The 14,985-nt window shown below is 35.1% G+C and overlaps 1 protein-coding gene across 4 annotated transcripts in view; it reads left to right on the top strand.

Moving 5' to 3' along the window:
• The first annotated feature begins 1,539 nt into the window (after positions 1–1,539).
• The window catches only part of LOC109106314 (AP2-interacting clathrin-endocytosis protein-like), a 29,592-nt gene continuing 16,146 nt past the window's right edge, over positions 1,540–14,985 (top strand). The window contains exons 1-8 of one of the 4 annotated variants that reach the window (XM_042725789.1): positions 1,540–1,730; positions 3,148–3,306; positions 5,790–5,969; positions 6,121–6,254; positions 6,445–6,562; positions 10,972–11,061; positions 13,809–13,889; positions 14,015–14,111. In XM_042725789.1, the coding sequence (XP_042581723.1) occupies positions 3,203–3,306; positions 5,790–5,969; positions 6,121–6,254; positions 6,445–6,562; positions 10,972–11,061; positions 13,809–13,889; positions 14,015–14,111 (804 nt within the window). In that variant the 5' untranslated portion in view covers positions 1,540–1,730; positions 3,148–3,202. Of the gene's footprint in view, positions 1,731–1,759; positions 1,879–3,147; positions 3,307–5,789; positions 5,970–6,120; positions 6,255–6,444; positions 6,563–10,971; positions 11,062–13,808; positions 13,890–14,014; positions 14,112–14,985 lie in introns of those variants that run through there. The other 3 variants (XM_042725788.1, XM_042725786.1, XM_042725787.1) reach the window with 3 other exon arrangements.

Here is a 14,985-nt window from a genome sequence, read left to right as displayed (position 1 = left end):
TGGAAAAGAAGCTTGAGGGAGAAGAAGCCTCTGCTTTTGCATCTTCTGCTTAAGGATACTGAGTTTTGTTCCATTGTTACAGAGAGGCTTTTTCGCAATGCTAAGCAGTGGCGGATCATAGTACTGTATAGGTAAATAGGTAAAACTGTATCCATCTACAATTAAAAAAAGGCAAAAATCTATCAATCCAAAAACTTTAGTCACTCAGAACAATAGCTTATCAAACAAACAAAAAACACTCCTCATTTTTAATATCACATAAGATAAGATTAACCATTAATAGCAGGTAACAAACACTGTCACAGTGAAATGAGTCAATGTAAGCAGTGTATAAATTTTATAGCTTACTTTTCTAAAAATTTCTAAATTCTCATCGTTCTAGAGTCAAGAGAACTGTCAGGATAAACCCACAAACCTGTGCGTTTAAACATTTCAAATTTTTTATATTAAAATACAATTCAAACTGAAAACAGTTATCTAGAAAAGCAAAGCACAACAAAGGGCCTTATGTTCTTATATCGGCATCCAGAAGGTCATGAAGGTTTACGTTTGTTAAAGCCGGATGTTTTCAACAAAAGCATTATGTTCAGTACCTTGAACTACTGAGCACTACTGACATCAAAAGCAGAAAACAACATCCTCATTTAACAAAAGTGGTCCTCAATTCATTATTCATTTGGGAGTCACACTTGTGTTGTTTGCAGTCAAAACTGACCGGAGGCCATATTCGTGTAATCATTTTATTTTTGTGAAATGAATATACTATATTTCATATTTATATTTTGCATTTTGAGTGTTTGTCATGTTGCTAATTAATATTCATGGCCTATATAAATTATGGACAAAACATTTAATGCAGTACTTAAGTTAAAAATAGAGCAAAAGTATTTAAAATCCATTTAATTAAGGCAGATTTGTTCCACATTGTGGAAAAACATAAAGAATGTAGCTGCAAGCAGCGATTACCGATGTTTAAGCACTTACGACATTTAAGCACATAAGGAAAAAGACATTGTGTTAACATAGCTCTTACCACCTAAATTAATAATATAAAAAATAAATAAATAAATAAATATTTTTGGCAAATCCAGGTAATTTACCATAGATATATGATGATTTTCAACATTTATCACGGTTATAGCGCCACCTATGGTCGAATTTCCATAAAATGTTGCATGCTTGTTTAGAATAATCTATCGCTTATGCTCACCTAGTTTCATGAAGTTTTGAGTTTTCGTTTAGGATTTATAGGTTTTTGGGTATAATTGGCCACATAGCTTTAAAAAAGTGACCCTGTTGTAGCTTGTCTTCACAGGCTAGAATGAAAACAAAGCACACGTTGAAACAAAGAAAATACCTGTAAAACTAGGTCTAGATTTGACATTCATTCGTTCAGTTTTTTTTTTAATTTCTCAGTTTATAATTTGGTTTGTTGCTTGAAAACTTTCTTTCAACTACACTGTGCACAAATCTAACTTGACAACCTTCACCTACTTTGCACGTCATGCAATTCACACTTGCACCGCACGAGGACAGCAAAACAAAGGTAGAAATACTCCCAACTCCCAGACAGCACTCCCCATGTAAATCGTGAAGGTTGTGTTAGCTGCCAGTTTCGTGTGGACTGCTAAAATTCACTTTCTCTAGCAGACTCATTTGTGGACATTTAAGTGCAGATGTGGATGTTTCTCTTCGAGAATGACGCGGTTTTCGGTGTGACAGTGCCTGAGGTAAGTGTCCTCATCCAGTTGTCATTGACAACACGACAGCCTCACTGATGCTTTTGAAATGTCATTGTGCCTCAGTGCTCTGGATTTACCGTCAGCAAGACGATATGAATATTCCTCTTTTTGTAGATAATTGTAGATGAACTTATAGGTAAGAATAACAGAAATATTATCTCTTTTTGGTTAATGACAGTTTAAATGCTAATGGCTAGCATTCTGAATCAATGAATACACATTCACACCCTTTATTTAAACATTTAGCACAACATTTGGGGATATTTGGAGTGGTATTGTGTAATAATTATTTTACGATTGGTTTATTCGAGCAGGCTTGTTTTGATAGCTCTGTGAAATGGTAACTCAAAGGTGTGAATGCTAATGCTAACAGTGAGAAACCTCAATGGACATCAGATCTGTCCATATAAGCTTTATAATATTAGCAAGACTTTTATTTGTCTCTTAAGAGCAAATAAGCCTGATGAGTCTACGCTTTAATAATAAATAATTAACTTTATTATTAAAATGCATAGTCTGCTCTTAGATGAACCATCTTTAACTTGACGTCAGTTGTCTAGTGGTCAAAGATCTGACTGGGCAAGAGGCGATCAAACCCCATTTAACAGAAGTGCGTCAGTGGTTCATGCACTGTTTCCAATGAAGTTTTGAAGGAATTTTAAATATTAAAAAATATTAATTAATTTGTGTTTGTTGTATAGGCCTACTTTAGAGAGAGAAAGAAAGTGAGAGTGAAAATAATATATTGAAAAGTTTTTTTTTCACGTACAGAATTAAGATCTAATCATAGCCTTCATCAACATTCAAATGGATTTTGGTACAATATAGTGCAGATTATTGATATCATGTATGATAGTAGTAATAATAATAATCTAACTAATGATTTTTTTTTCATTTTTTTTTTATTTCTATAATAACATCAACGTTATTTGGAAAAAAATATTATATGTGATGAGAAATATTGAGGATAGCATTTCTTTAGGTCATAAAAACTTAATTGTACACACAAATAATAAATCATTAAAATATAATTTATATTACATGTAATATTTATTTTATAGATTTCTTCCCAGTGGATATATAATGGTGTTTTTTTTTTATAATTTTTATATAATTCTTCTAAACTAAAACTAAACAATGACAAAATAAATAAACAAATAAAATTGACCACATAGACTTCTATATATATATATATATATATATATATATATATATATATATATATATATATATATATATATATATATATATATATATATATATATGTATATATGTACTTTAGGACACTTTTGACAAAAGCGTCTTTGAATAGTGAATTTGTGATCATCGTCATTTATTATTGTAGAATAAATATAGTAAAGTTGTGGTTTAAAGACTGAATTGTGTTTCCTGTTTCTCTCATCAGATGTTTATTATCACAGAAATGTGCTGACGTATGGGCTCAGTAGTTTGGCAATAACATGTCGTCCACTGAGGCTGCCCGGGAGTTCCAAGCTAAAGAGCGCAAATGCAGAAACCAGCTGAAGAAGCGATTGGCAAATGCTCTGTCAAGAGATCTGAACCGGTAATTATCACCTTTAACATGAAAGACCTTGGTTATTCTTTTTCAAAACTAGTCTGAAGTGCTCAGAGCCTATAATATCAATGTTGTTATATGATGCACTCTTAGCAACCAGTGTAGTCAAATCGCACTAACCTCCTCTAGTGTTTGCAAAGCTCATGCCACTCCCTTCAGTGATTTCATATGCAAACTCTAATCATTTGCTTTATGTGTAAATGTAGTCTACCAGTTAAAAGTATGTAATTGAAAAAGACATTTCTGTTAAAAACAGAAAAAGTATATATATATATATATATATATAGAGAGAGAGAGAGAGAGAGATTTTTTTATTAGGACATTTTTTAAATAAATAATTCCATTCACTAGTGTAGCATTAAAAAAGACAACATTTAAAGGGATACTCCACCCCAAAATGAAAATTTTGTCATTATTCACTTACTCCCATGTCGTTCCAATCCCGTAAAAGCTTAGTTCGTCTTCAGAACACAATTTAAGATATTTTGGATAAAAAACCTGGAGGCTTGTGACTGTCCCCTAGACTGCCGAATAAGTAACAGTGTCAAGGTCCATAAAAGGTATGAAAGTTTTTTTTTGAGTACTCAATTTGTGATATTTTGTGCATTCTGGGTTATATGAAGCGACGGGAACACTTTTTGTGAGCGAAGAATACAAAAATAACGACTTTATTCAACAATTCCTTTGTCAATGGCCTCCTCTGTGTCCCTCCATATCACCATATGCTGCGTATGTTCTTCTGTATCATCCACACCACAAGGATGATACAGAAGAACAAAAAGTGTTCCCGTCGCTTCATATAACCCAGATTGCACGTATGATGGCAGATGGAGTATTCTGACAATGACTTTCATACCTTTTATGGTCCTTGACACTGTTATTTACTTGGCAGTCTATGGGACAGTCACAGGTCTCCTGGTTTTCATCCAAAATATCTTAAATTGTGTTTCGAAGATGAACAGAGCTTTTAAAGGTTTGGAACGACATTGGGATAATTAATGACGATTAATGACAAAATTTTAATTTTTGGGTGGAATGTATCTTTAAGGAGAAATGGATTCGTTGTTTGTTGATTTGTTATATGTTAGTTTTTGGGTTGTTGTATCTGATATCTGATTGATTGATTGATTGATATTGGATATTTAATGTTGCATGCTTGTTTACTCTCTTTTTAGATTTAGTATTTGAATTGTAATATTCTCCATTTATTAGTTGCTGCCCATAATAATAAAATTAATATAAACTAAATTATCAGTATTGGCCAGAATTGTAATGATGGTACACCCCTACTATTGTTCCTTTGAGAGATGAAGACTGTTCATTGCACCACTAGTCTTAGTCTTGTTTTCATAGTGATTTCCAACTGTTGAAAGCTAGTATCCTCTTTTTGATTCCAAACTGAAGTGCACTGTAGTCTTCTGCCATCTGTAAGCTTGTGGCATCACACTCGGTGCTGTAATTACTACTGATGGAACAGCATTTTTAGTTTGGATGGAAATGCAATTCTCTTCTCCACTTCTTCATCTCTGTATGCATACATTGGAGGAGAGAGGACTGCAGTCACACCAATGGCCAGCACAAAGGCCTAGGGCTGCTTAGGATTCTGGGTCACCTAAATTCGTCACACTGCAGCAGAAGATGCCAAAATGATGCTGACAATGATGTTGATGTGGCTGTGAAGCTGAGGGAAGAAATTTTAATAACCTTGGTATCTGTGATACTTCGTAATAGTTATGGTGTTCTCTAAAGACACGAGTGGTGCTGTGTTTTAATGTGTAGTAACTACACAACGAAAGTCTGTGTCAGTAAAATATTAAATGGCCAACTGAGATATAAAGTTTCAAATAAGATATAATATCAGTGACATATCATAGTTAAAAAAGAAATATTAATGAACTTTTTTGAGCTCGAATACCACCAATAACACTGCTTAGTCTTTATTTGTTTACTTTCTTTTTCCTTTTCCTTTTTCTTTTTACTCCTTTAGAAGCCTGTCTATGCCTAAGAGTAAAAAAAAAAAAATATTAAAAGGTAATTGTGGCTTTATATCTCATAATTGTGATTTCTCACCGAGTGAATTTATTTATTTTAATTTCTTAAAATTTTATAAGAAGTTATATATAATTCTTATAATATAACTTTATATCTTTTTCATATTATAGACTTAGGCTTCCTGTTACTCTGTAGAACCTTAGAATAGAAATGAATGTGTGTTTCCATAACAGTTCTAGTGAAATTGTAGTTAGGTGGAGTCTGTTGAAGAGTTTTTGTTTTTAACCATTAGGCGACATTATTTTTGCCTAGTTTACTTGTGTATTGACACCTATTTTTAATATAAAAAATCCGTAATGTAGCATCAGAAAATCTCTCAGCAGTGTTTGTTTCTCAAAAGGAACAGAACTGCTACATTTGTTTTGTTTTGTTTTGTTATTTTTATATTATTTGAAGATGAAGATCTCTTTCTCCAACAGGCTGCTGCAGGAGGAGCAGGAGACTGACGTCACACTGTGTGTGGGCTCTGCTGTTCGGTTGAAGGCCCACAGGGCGGTGCTGCTGGCCCGAGCTCCTCACCTCCTGCAGGGAACCGAAGCAGCTACACCTGTCATCCACCTGCAGGGGACTGAACCTGCAGCCCTCAAGGACTTTATACAGTACATAATGACATTTTCTGTGCTATTACTATAATTAATAGCATTAAAATAGTTTTGGATCCTTTAAAAATGTAAAACAAAACCATAGATCAGTCCAGTCTTGTGCTATACATGTTTGGTAACAATTTATATGTTGCTCTTTCTGTAACAGAAAGGTGTACACAGAAGACAAGTGCCTGGTGAAGGAGAATAGCACCTTAAACATACACAACGGCCACTCGCTGGTAGTGAACGGCACTGCTGTAGACGGCCATGATGTTGACTCTCAGGTCAGCTCTGACCCAGGTAAGGACAACTTTTCCAGATATATACTTTTTTCTTTACTGTTTTGATCCAGAAATCGTATTGTTCTTTATTGATCAGTTCTGCCAGCTTGAGCTGCAATAGTGCTAATGTCTGTTTGTGAATAGTAAGAGCCAGCATTACATGTTGTGGCATTGTTACTCATTCTGCTTAATTTCTGTTTGTTTGTTAGGTTTAGAGCATTTAGAGCCAGCATCAGGGCTTGGGGCAGATCTTTTGGCTCTGTATCAGAGGGCTGATATGTCTGACATCAGCATCCAGGTGGCAGATAGAGTCTTTTCAGCACACAGGTAAAATCATCTTGACCAGCTTTCTGCAGCTTTTGCAGAAATTTAGTCATCTGCTTGTAAATCTAGTATTTTTTTTTAAATAGAATTTTGGAAAACAAACTTATGGCATAAAATCATGAAGTAATCAAATCTGTTACATTGTAACGAAGGACAGATTTTCTTTTTTCCATTGAAGCACAGAATGCTCTTTGAAACATTCTCAAATCATATTGGATGGCATGATCCTCATGCTTTACACAAGTTCGTGCAGCTCAACAGGGGTGATTTTGAATAACCAGAGGTCCTTGGGTTACAGCATTGCAGTAGGCCTCTCAACCCCAAGTAAAAATTCCACTAGGCCATTAGTCAATTCATAGACATTTTAATTTGTGCTAAAGTATGACTAAATTCAAATTACATGACTTTCCCTCTTTGTTTTTCCATCTGAAAAGTCCTTGATAACATCAGCAAAATCCAATTTTCGGAGAAGGTCACTTTCGATAGAAATTAGCGTCTCAAATTCTGTCTTAATGAATGTGCAATAGGATCTGTAAACAGTAATTGTAGTAATAGTGATTAAAGTAAAATGATAGTCTAAAATCGTATCACATTTGAATTGACGTGGGAGTCAAGGCTTAAGTTTGTGCGTCACATTAACTGACAACAGAGTGAGAGCGGAGTATCTGACACAGACCACAAAACTCACTGAAACAGCTCCGGTGGAAGATAGTGGCTTGATCTAAAATCTTCAGATGACACTCAGATTATATCCACACCTTTGTAAGTTACTCTACCCACGTTCAGCAAAGAGTGGCTCTCTCGCACTGTATATGATGTTACAGAAAACTTGTTATCTGGTTCTGTTCACACAGCAGAGCTTAGCAAAAATGAGCTTGTTAGTCTTGAGAATGTACGGATGTGAGTTTGGTTATAGAATGCAGTTGTTACTGCTGTAAATTCCTATATATAAAAATAATTATTGCAGCATGGTGTGTCATGCAGCAAATGGGACCCTCCCCAGTGTGAGCCCCTGAGCTTCAGCCCATGGAAGTCTGTGCATTACTTCGTCCCTGAGCTCAAGTGCTGCTGTCATTAAGCAAATGATGCCGGACATAAGTTCTGAAATACATCAGAAAATGCATGTGAAAATATAAACCTTTCTAATATTGTCATGCTTATGTTATCATTTGTAAGGGGAAAAAATAATTAAAGAATTCAGTTTCAATTTAGTGGTCTTAGACATTTGGCCCGTGTTACATGGAGGTTTACTGATTGCTAGTTTATCATTTCATCAGCTGTGACATTCTCTTTCACTTTCACCGCTTAGTAGAAGCTTTTTTCCTGAGAATTAACAACTCAACTGTGGCTCTTCACTCAAACCCAGTGCTTCATGCAGAGATTCAACACTTATAACAGGTTATAATCGTTAATGGAAAAAATTGATGAACTGTTCCAAAAATTGAACAAAAAACTAGCAGCACCAAATGAAAATAGCCCATAAACAAGTTTACCAAACACCCAAAACACAGTCTACCATTTTTTTTTTGCCAAACAAGTCCCACCCCAAACCCAACTCACATTAGATTATAATGTATCAAATGTAAATTAATCAGATTCTTTTAAATAATTTGTAAAATTACTATTATTATCGTGCCTTTAGTGTAGATCTAATCATAACAGTGTAGGTAAAATTACCTCCACAATTTATCAGTAAATGTATATGCAATATAGCTTGATACCGATACCGAAAATAAAAAAATCTCTAATATCAGTCAATACATAGTCCTGTGCGTCCCTAATTTTCAGTCAGTTCATGCTTTCAGTAAGTTAATGCTGCTAAATCCTAAATTTCCAGAAGGTGGCAGAATTACAGTTTACTCCTTCGTGATGCAGTAAAGGCGAAGCTAATCAGAAGCGAACTGTATTTACTAACTTGTTCTAATCTAGCACTGAATATACAAAACATCACATTTTGCATACACACTTATCTGTAGTAATTAATCTCTAATGATATGCGCGTGCAACACAGGTCATGTTCTGACTGTCGTATCTGTGTAGTTTCCTGTCATTGAGTGTCTTGTTAGCACCTTTGTTTGGTGCTGCAGAGGTTAGAGCAGTTGCCATGACCTGTTACTATAGAAACAGGCTCTCCCTCATCATCAGCAGCCGGTAGCAGCATCTCTGCGGGACGGGTTTGGGTTGTATGGATGGAGAAAGACGCCCGCAGTCCTGATCAGTATGTCAGACTTGAGGTGACTGCTACAGATCTGTCAGTCTCACTGCAGGATACACACACTGAAACAGCACTGCTAATCCCCGTCTCATCAACCCTCCCTCATCTGTCCATGTGTCTCCCAAGAGATGAGGACTGTCTTTTATCACACATACAGTATGTGCCTCTTACAGACACACACATTCAGAATGAAATGCCGTAGAATCAACTGTAATTCATTATAAAGCAGGTACATAAGCATCGTTTTGTGTTAAATAATTAGTCGGGACAGTTTTGGGTTGGTTTGTGCTTATGTGCTCGTTGGAACTTCATGCATGGCTAGCTTATGAATATTAAATGGACCATGTACAAATAATTTAAAATGGCTCTTTTAAGTAAATTAATTAATTAATAATATGCATTTTTCTAATTAAAAAAATAATAATTAAATGATAACCTTACAATTAAAAATGTTTAAAAATAACTTCTTTTAAATATATATTTAATTGCTATTAAATTTAAACCTAAAACAACATTAAAATATCTGAGAGAGAGCAGTAAATCGTATTACCCAGTTAAAGTGTTTAACTTTCATGCATGGCTAGTTTATGAATATTAAATAGACCATGTACAAATAAATGAAAAGGCCAGATAATTTGTTAGTATTATTCTAATTTGAAACTAAAATGACAACATTACAATTACAAATGTCCAAAAATAATTTCTCTGGCTAATTGAATTGCTATTTTATGTCTCACATAAAACAACATTAATTTAAAACATTTTAGAGGGAATAATAAATCTAATTAGCCAGTTAAACATGTGACATATCTAATCTGACAGTGTCATCCACAGCCATTGACAGCTGCTTAATTTTGTAGGTCAGTGCATAAATGTGTGTATCATCAGTTATACAGTTTGATTACTATTGGTCAGGTCTATTTTTTTGAGTGAGGCACTTTCAGGCTTCTAATCTACCCTAATGTAACCAGTAAATAGAACCCACAATAGCAGTTCAACGAATTTGTGTGAAAAGTGGGATTTTGTTTTATCATTTCGCTGGAATGGATATCAAGCTGTGAAAGAGGAATAGAGTGGAGTGCACATCTGAGGGCTGTCTGACAAATGAACGAAATGGATGACAATTGGAGATGCTTCCTCTGAAATAGATCCATCGCTGCCACGGTCCATTTCATCAAGTGAGGACAAAATTGGCCAAGGCGAAAATATGTAGACAGTTTTTTGTAGCCTCCCTCAGTCATCACTGTAAGAGCTGCAGTTTGTTCTGAGAAGAGACCAGGAGCAAGTGACACATTAGAAAAAAAGAGTCTATTTATAGTGAATGTTTATGACAGATGGAGAATAATAGGTCTGCTGGCTGAGAAAGAGATAAAGGAGGACTGGGAGGGAGAAGATGTGGGACATATGAGCACACCAGCTGTATCTAATGCTGCCTTCAGGCAAGTGCCTACATATGGCTTCAGAAATCGTAAATATGATTTGGTGCAACAAATGAAGAGCGAAGGATGTACATTACGTGTGTAAAGTATGCATTACAGTATAGATGCATTTTATCATTCTAGTGCTGCTGTAGAGGATGGTGGGAAATGCAGTTTGATAATACAAGCCTGTTGCCTCAAACTGGTTAGATTACAACAGTTTTTATGAAAAGTTGATGCTATTCTTCATGAACAGTAGCAAAAATGCACATTTGATCTTTAAAAGGTGAATAAAAAATGTGAAAAGTGTGTATATATCCTCATTTGTAAGTAGCTTTGAATAAAAGCGTCTGCTAAATGACTAAAATTAAAATGAAATTAAATAAAGTATGTCATTTAGTATAATAAGTCAGGGTGATGGAACTCTCCTGATGTCATAATGAAGAATAAATCTTCATTAAAAGGATTAAATGCTTAATCATCTCTCTAGGTTTTGAGATAGAGCCGCCACAGTCATCATCATTTTCTAAAATAATGCTGAAATAAACCATTACGTCTCCGTTACCAAATTTTATGAGGTCTTTATTTATTTTCTTGACTTTTTTTCTACATGCCCAAGCATATCAGTTAACGAATAATACAACACAAATACATACATGCACATACATCTTCCAGGGCTGCTTGACAAATGTGGAGCCAGGGTGATGTGGTGTGAAGCATGTGTGAGTGATGGGAAGCTGATGATGTCTGTATGTATGTGTGTTTCTCCTTTCCCACAGGGCCATTCTGTGTGCACGCTCAGAGTATTTCCGAGCGATGTTGTGTGGCAGCTGGATGGAGAGTTTGTGTCAGTGTATCACTCTGCAGGGGTAGGTTATGCAGGACACCCATCAAAATGGGATAAATGACTGCAGTATAGTATAAATAGAAATATCAAATACTCTGTCATGCTTAAAAGGTAAAGTATGTGTAAAAGTACTGTACAGCCAGCGAGGTATTTTAACAAAAACTCTACGTAGCTCTTGTCGGTTCCTCTTTTACCGGTTTATCTTACTAGGAACTCATGATGTTCAGGGCACCTATAAAATATTTTTTTGATACTTGATACTGCAGGCTACTTTTACAACAGTTGATAACCATTTCTATTCACAAAAGCAGTTAAGTTGAGAGGTCATGTGTGTGACTTCACATGTTCCAGAGTTCAGCACGAGTTCTCAGACAGATCTTCTACCTGATGAGGATCTTCCAGCCTACTAACTATCAATTATTCATAGCTCAGTCTGTGTCTGGGAAAACCAGGATACTTCGTGTAGTGTTTCATGCTGACCAATTCAATCCAATTATGTGTATAAAAATGAGACTTTTGTGGATTTTAGTCCATGTATGATATCAGAGCTGATTTTTCTTCTAAAACCATGCTTAGCATTTACTGTAACAGAACAGGAGAACATAATACTAGCTGTTGATTTCCTGAGCTCTGACACAGTGTCTGGAAAAAGTCATTGTCTTTTTATTTTTTTCATGTTGATAGTACACTATAGCCCTCCTCATCAGATCTTCAGAAGAGCTTGTTCTGATCTCTGATTCTGGCTGGTCTACAAGTGTAGGTGGTGGCCAGAAATCCTCAAAGGTTGAATCTTAGTTTTGCCAGGCTGTGACATAAACTTAATATGTCCACCCCAACTTCCTTTTTTTTATAATAAGAAATATGTCATCAACACAGAACTGAAAATTGTGTTGTGCAAATCAGGGCTTGAAAAAAATTCAGTCGGTTCACTCCGAGCAGAATCGATATTTTAACGTTTCTGTTCCTGCGTTCCTGTGATATTATTACCATTCCGAAACCGGTTTGGGTGGAAGAAATACCGGTTAATGTTATTTTTTAAAAACAATTTTCTTTGCCTATAATTTGCCTAACAATAATAATAATAATAATAAAGTACAGCATTTTCTTTACTCAAAAAGAAAAGGAAAAAAGAGAGATCTGGTAATGTTAGCCAATAACCCGCTGCGCTTAGTCACAGCCAATACAGCATCATCTTTTCTAGGTTTTGGCCAAATGTAGGTTACTAAAAAAAAAAAAAAAAAAAATCTGTCAACACTTTAAAGACAAAGTATTTTTAAGATCTTTAAAAATGTTTGCTGCATTGTTAAAAAAAAACACTTGTATAAGATTGCGTTTTGAGAGTGAAAAAAAAACATATGTTGCGGCTCACGTCGCATTTTATTAGCCCTATTACTTTCCGAAATAATGAAGGCTAAAATGCCTGTAGTCTAAAGCAAAATGTTTACAAACATTATAAAAACAGTTATTAGTTTCTCTCAAAAACAAATCCTCTAAAGTTTAGGCTATAAAAACGTCAATCCAAAAACAAATTAATTTAAGGTGAAGCTGATGCCTACCTCTCTCATCAGGCATGAATCCAAATGTTTCCATGTTACCGATGTATCTGGATGCTAAAATATTATTTATTAGCCTATATAGTGTTTGTACTTTCATCTACATAAAAAAATCATCTTTCACTTTGGCTGTATCAGCACAGTGAGGCGCGGTCACGCTGAACGCAACAAATTTTGTACAATGGAGCAGTGTAACTTTTTATTTGTTTCTCTAACTGTATTTTATTTTGATAATGAACAGGCTTCAATATAGCAAAATTGTGTTGTGTGTGCGCGTAAGGCGTCGGCGCGATGGTCATTCCAACGCTGGTTGGTTATACAGAAGCAAGACATTATTCAAGCTTTTGCAAAATAATTCAAACTGTAAAGCTTTTGCAAAATAAAGAAAACTACTCTCTGCTGTTTCGTTTTCCTTTCCGAAAACTTTGGAATGTGTCACAAAGAACCGTAATTTAGCACATTTTTTCTTCCGTTTTGTTAATCTGTTAATATGATTTAAGTGAAATATATTTAGTGTATATTCCTATATTCCTTTTTATGAAATCCTATAGTTTTTCTGTTTTCTCCATTCACAGAAGTGCTGCAGGTGTGTTTGATCTGTTGAATTAATCTTACACTATCCTCAGATAAACTCTAAGGGTGGTGTATAGCCATTGCGACTTACCTATGATGAGTTCACAGCTGAGCGGACATTTCACTCGTTGGCATCAGCGTCACATTTGCATAGGCCGTACTACTGGAATTCTTGATTGGTTGACAGCAAATTTCAAATATTAAATGGAACGATAAAAACAACGTTATTAACCGGTTAATGGCCATTTCAAATTTTCGATTCTGTTCATAACTATAAAATTTTATTTAGTTTCTGTTTCTGGTTCTGTTCCTGTCAAAATTTCGTTCGTTTCCGGTTTTCGTTTTCGTTCCTTGAACCGGTTCAGAGCCCTGGTGCAAATTATTTAATGGGGTCTTTAACAGCACATTTTGAGAAGAAAAAAAAAACAGAGATTTATTTTATTCGCAAGTTAACTACAAACTACACTTCTTTTTTTACTATGTAACTAACAAAAGTAGATACATTTTATACAAAATATATTAGAAAATGCATTAATTAATGTTAAAAAATTAGACCTCATTGTGAAATGTTTTTTGTATAGCTTGTAAAATGTCATGATCTGAATGTGTTTTTTTTGTTTGTTTGTTTTTTTTAATCAATCAGTCTGGGTCCAGATGAAATGGAAATTCTGCTTCATTTCATGTACGGTGCCATCGTAGACTTCCCACCAGGAACAAATGTCAGGTAAACACCCTCTGTAGTGACATTTCCTTTCTTCCAGTGTGTTACAGTAAATGCAAAAAATGCAATGGCTTTAGTCAGATTTCACAGGAATGTCAAGACGTATGTTTGTTTGTCTATGATTTCAGTCAGGTTGTGTTAGCAGCAGACATGCTGGGTCTGGAGGGGTTGAAAGACGTGGCCGAGATGGTTCTGACTCGAGACTATTGCCGCTTTTTCCCCAAGGTAAGAGAGAGTATGGGCTCACAGCACACACATTCAGTCTATTAAAGGTGAGGAGTGTAAATAGTCTTTTTAAGCAGTGAGTCTGTTGTCAGGTAGTGCCAATAGTACTATCGTCTTGTCGTTTATTAGCCTTTAGGGACACATTATGTGATTTGTATTTGTGAGCGAGTAAAGTCTGGGCATTGGTTCAGCTTTTGTAAAGCATTTAATTTGTCAGCCAAAATGGCCTTATCCCTGTGTTGTGGCTTCAGACGAGGATTCCTCTCATTTAAGTTGTCTGATATGGGTATAACATCTCTTTCTACAGCCATATTTTTCTTCTTCTCTTAGAATAGAAGCGCTGCGGCAGACTCACACCATGTTTACACAGCAAGTGCAGATTGTCATGAACGTAAGCTCTCTGGTACAAAAGCAGTAAGAAAGTCAAGAAGTATAGTGTTTGACAGCCTTCTCGCAATTCGTGAAGAACAGTTTTGTTTGTGCTTCTGAGTCTCTCATTCTCACTCCCACCTTTCAAGAATGCTTTAAGACCAGGCTAGTTTTTGTTCTTTCAGCCAGTAATTTCATCCTACACAGAGAAGAAAGAGGCATGCATTTACTCCCTCTCCTCTTTCAAAATAATTTGACCTTTTAAGTGTTGGAAAGACTTGATTAATGGCATGCTAAGAATTTAGTTTTGCCCCTACAGAAATGCATAATACTTTTGATAAACTATTTAAAGATTTGGGGATGCTAAGATTTTTTTTTTTAATGTTTTTGAAAGAAATCTAAATTGTAAGTTTTGTGCTGCTTAATATTATTGTAGAATGGGAACCATTTTTTGTTAGGATTCTTTGATAAACAGCATTTTATTGAAAACAGCATTTATTCCACT

The sequence above is a fragment of the Cyprinus carpio genome, chromosome B6, assembly GCF_018340385.1.
Source record: "Cyprinus carpio isolate SPL01 chromosome B6, ASM1834038v1, whole genome shotgun sequence".
Lineage (NCBI taxonomy): Eukaryota > Metazoa > Chordata > Actinopteri > Cypriniformes > Cyprinidae > Cyprinus > Cyprinus carpio.
Note: the sequence above shows the minus strand (reverse complement) of the source record. Positions and strands in the feature narration are given on the sequence as shown.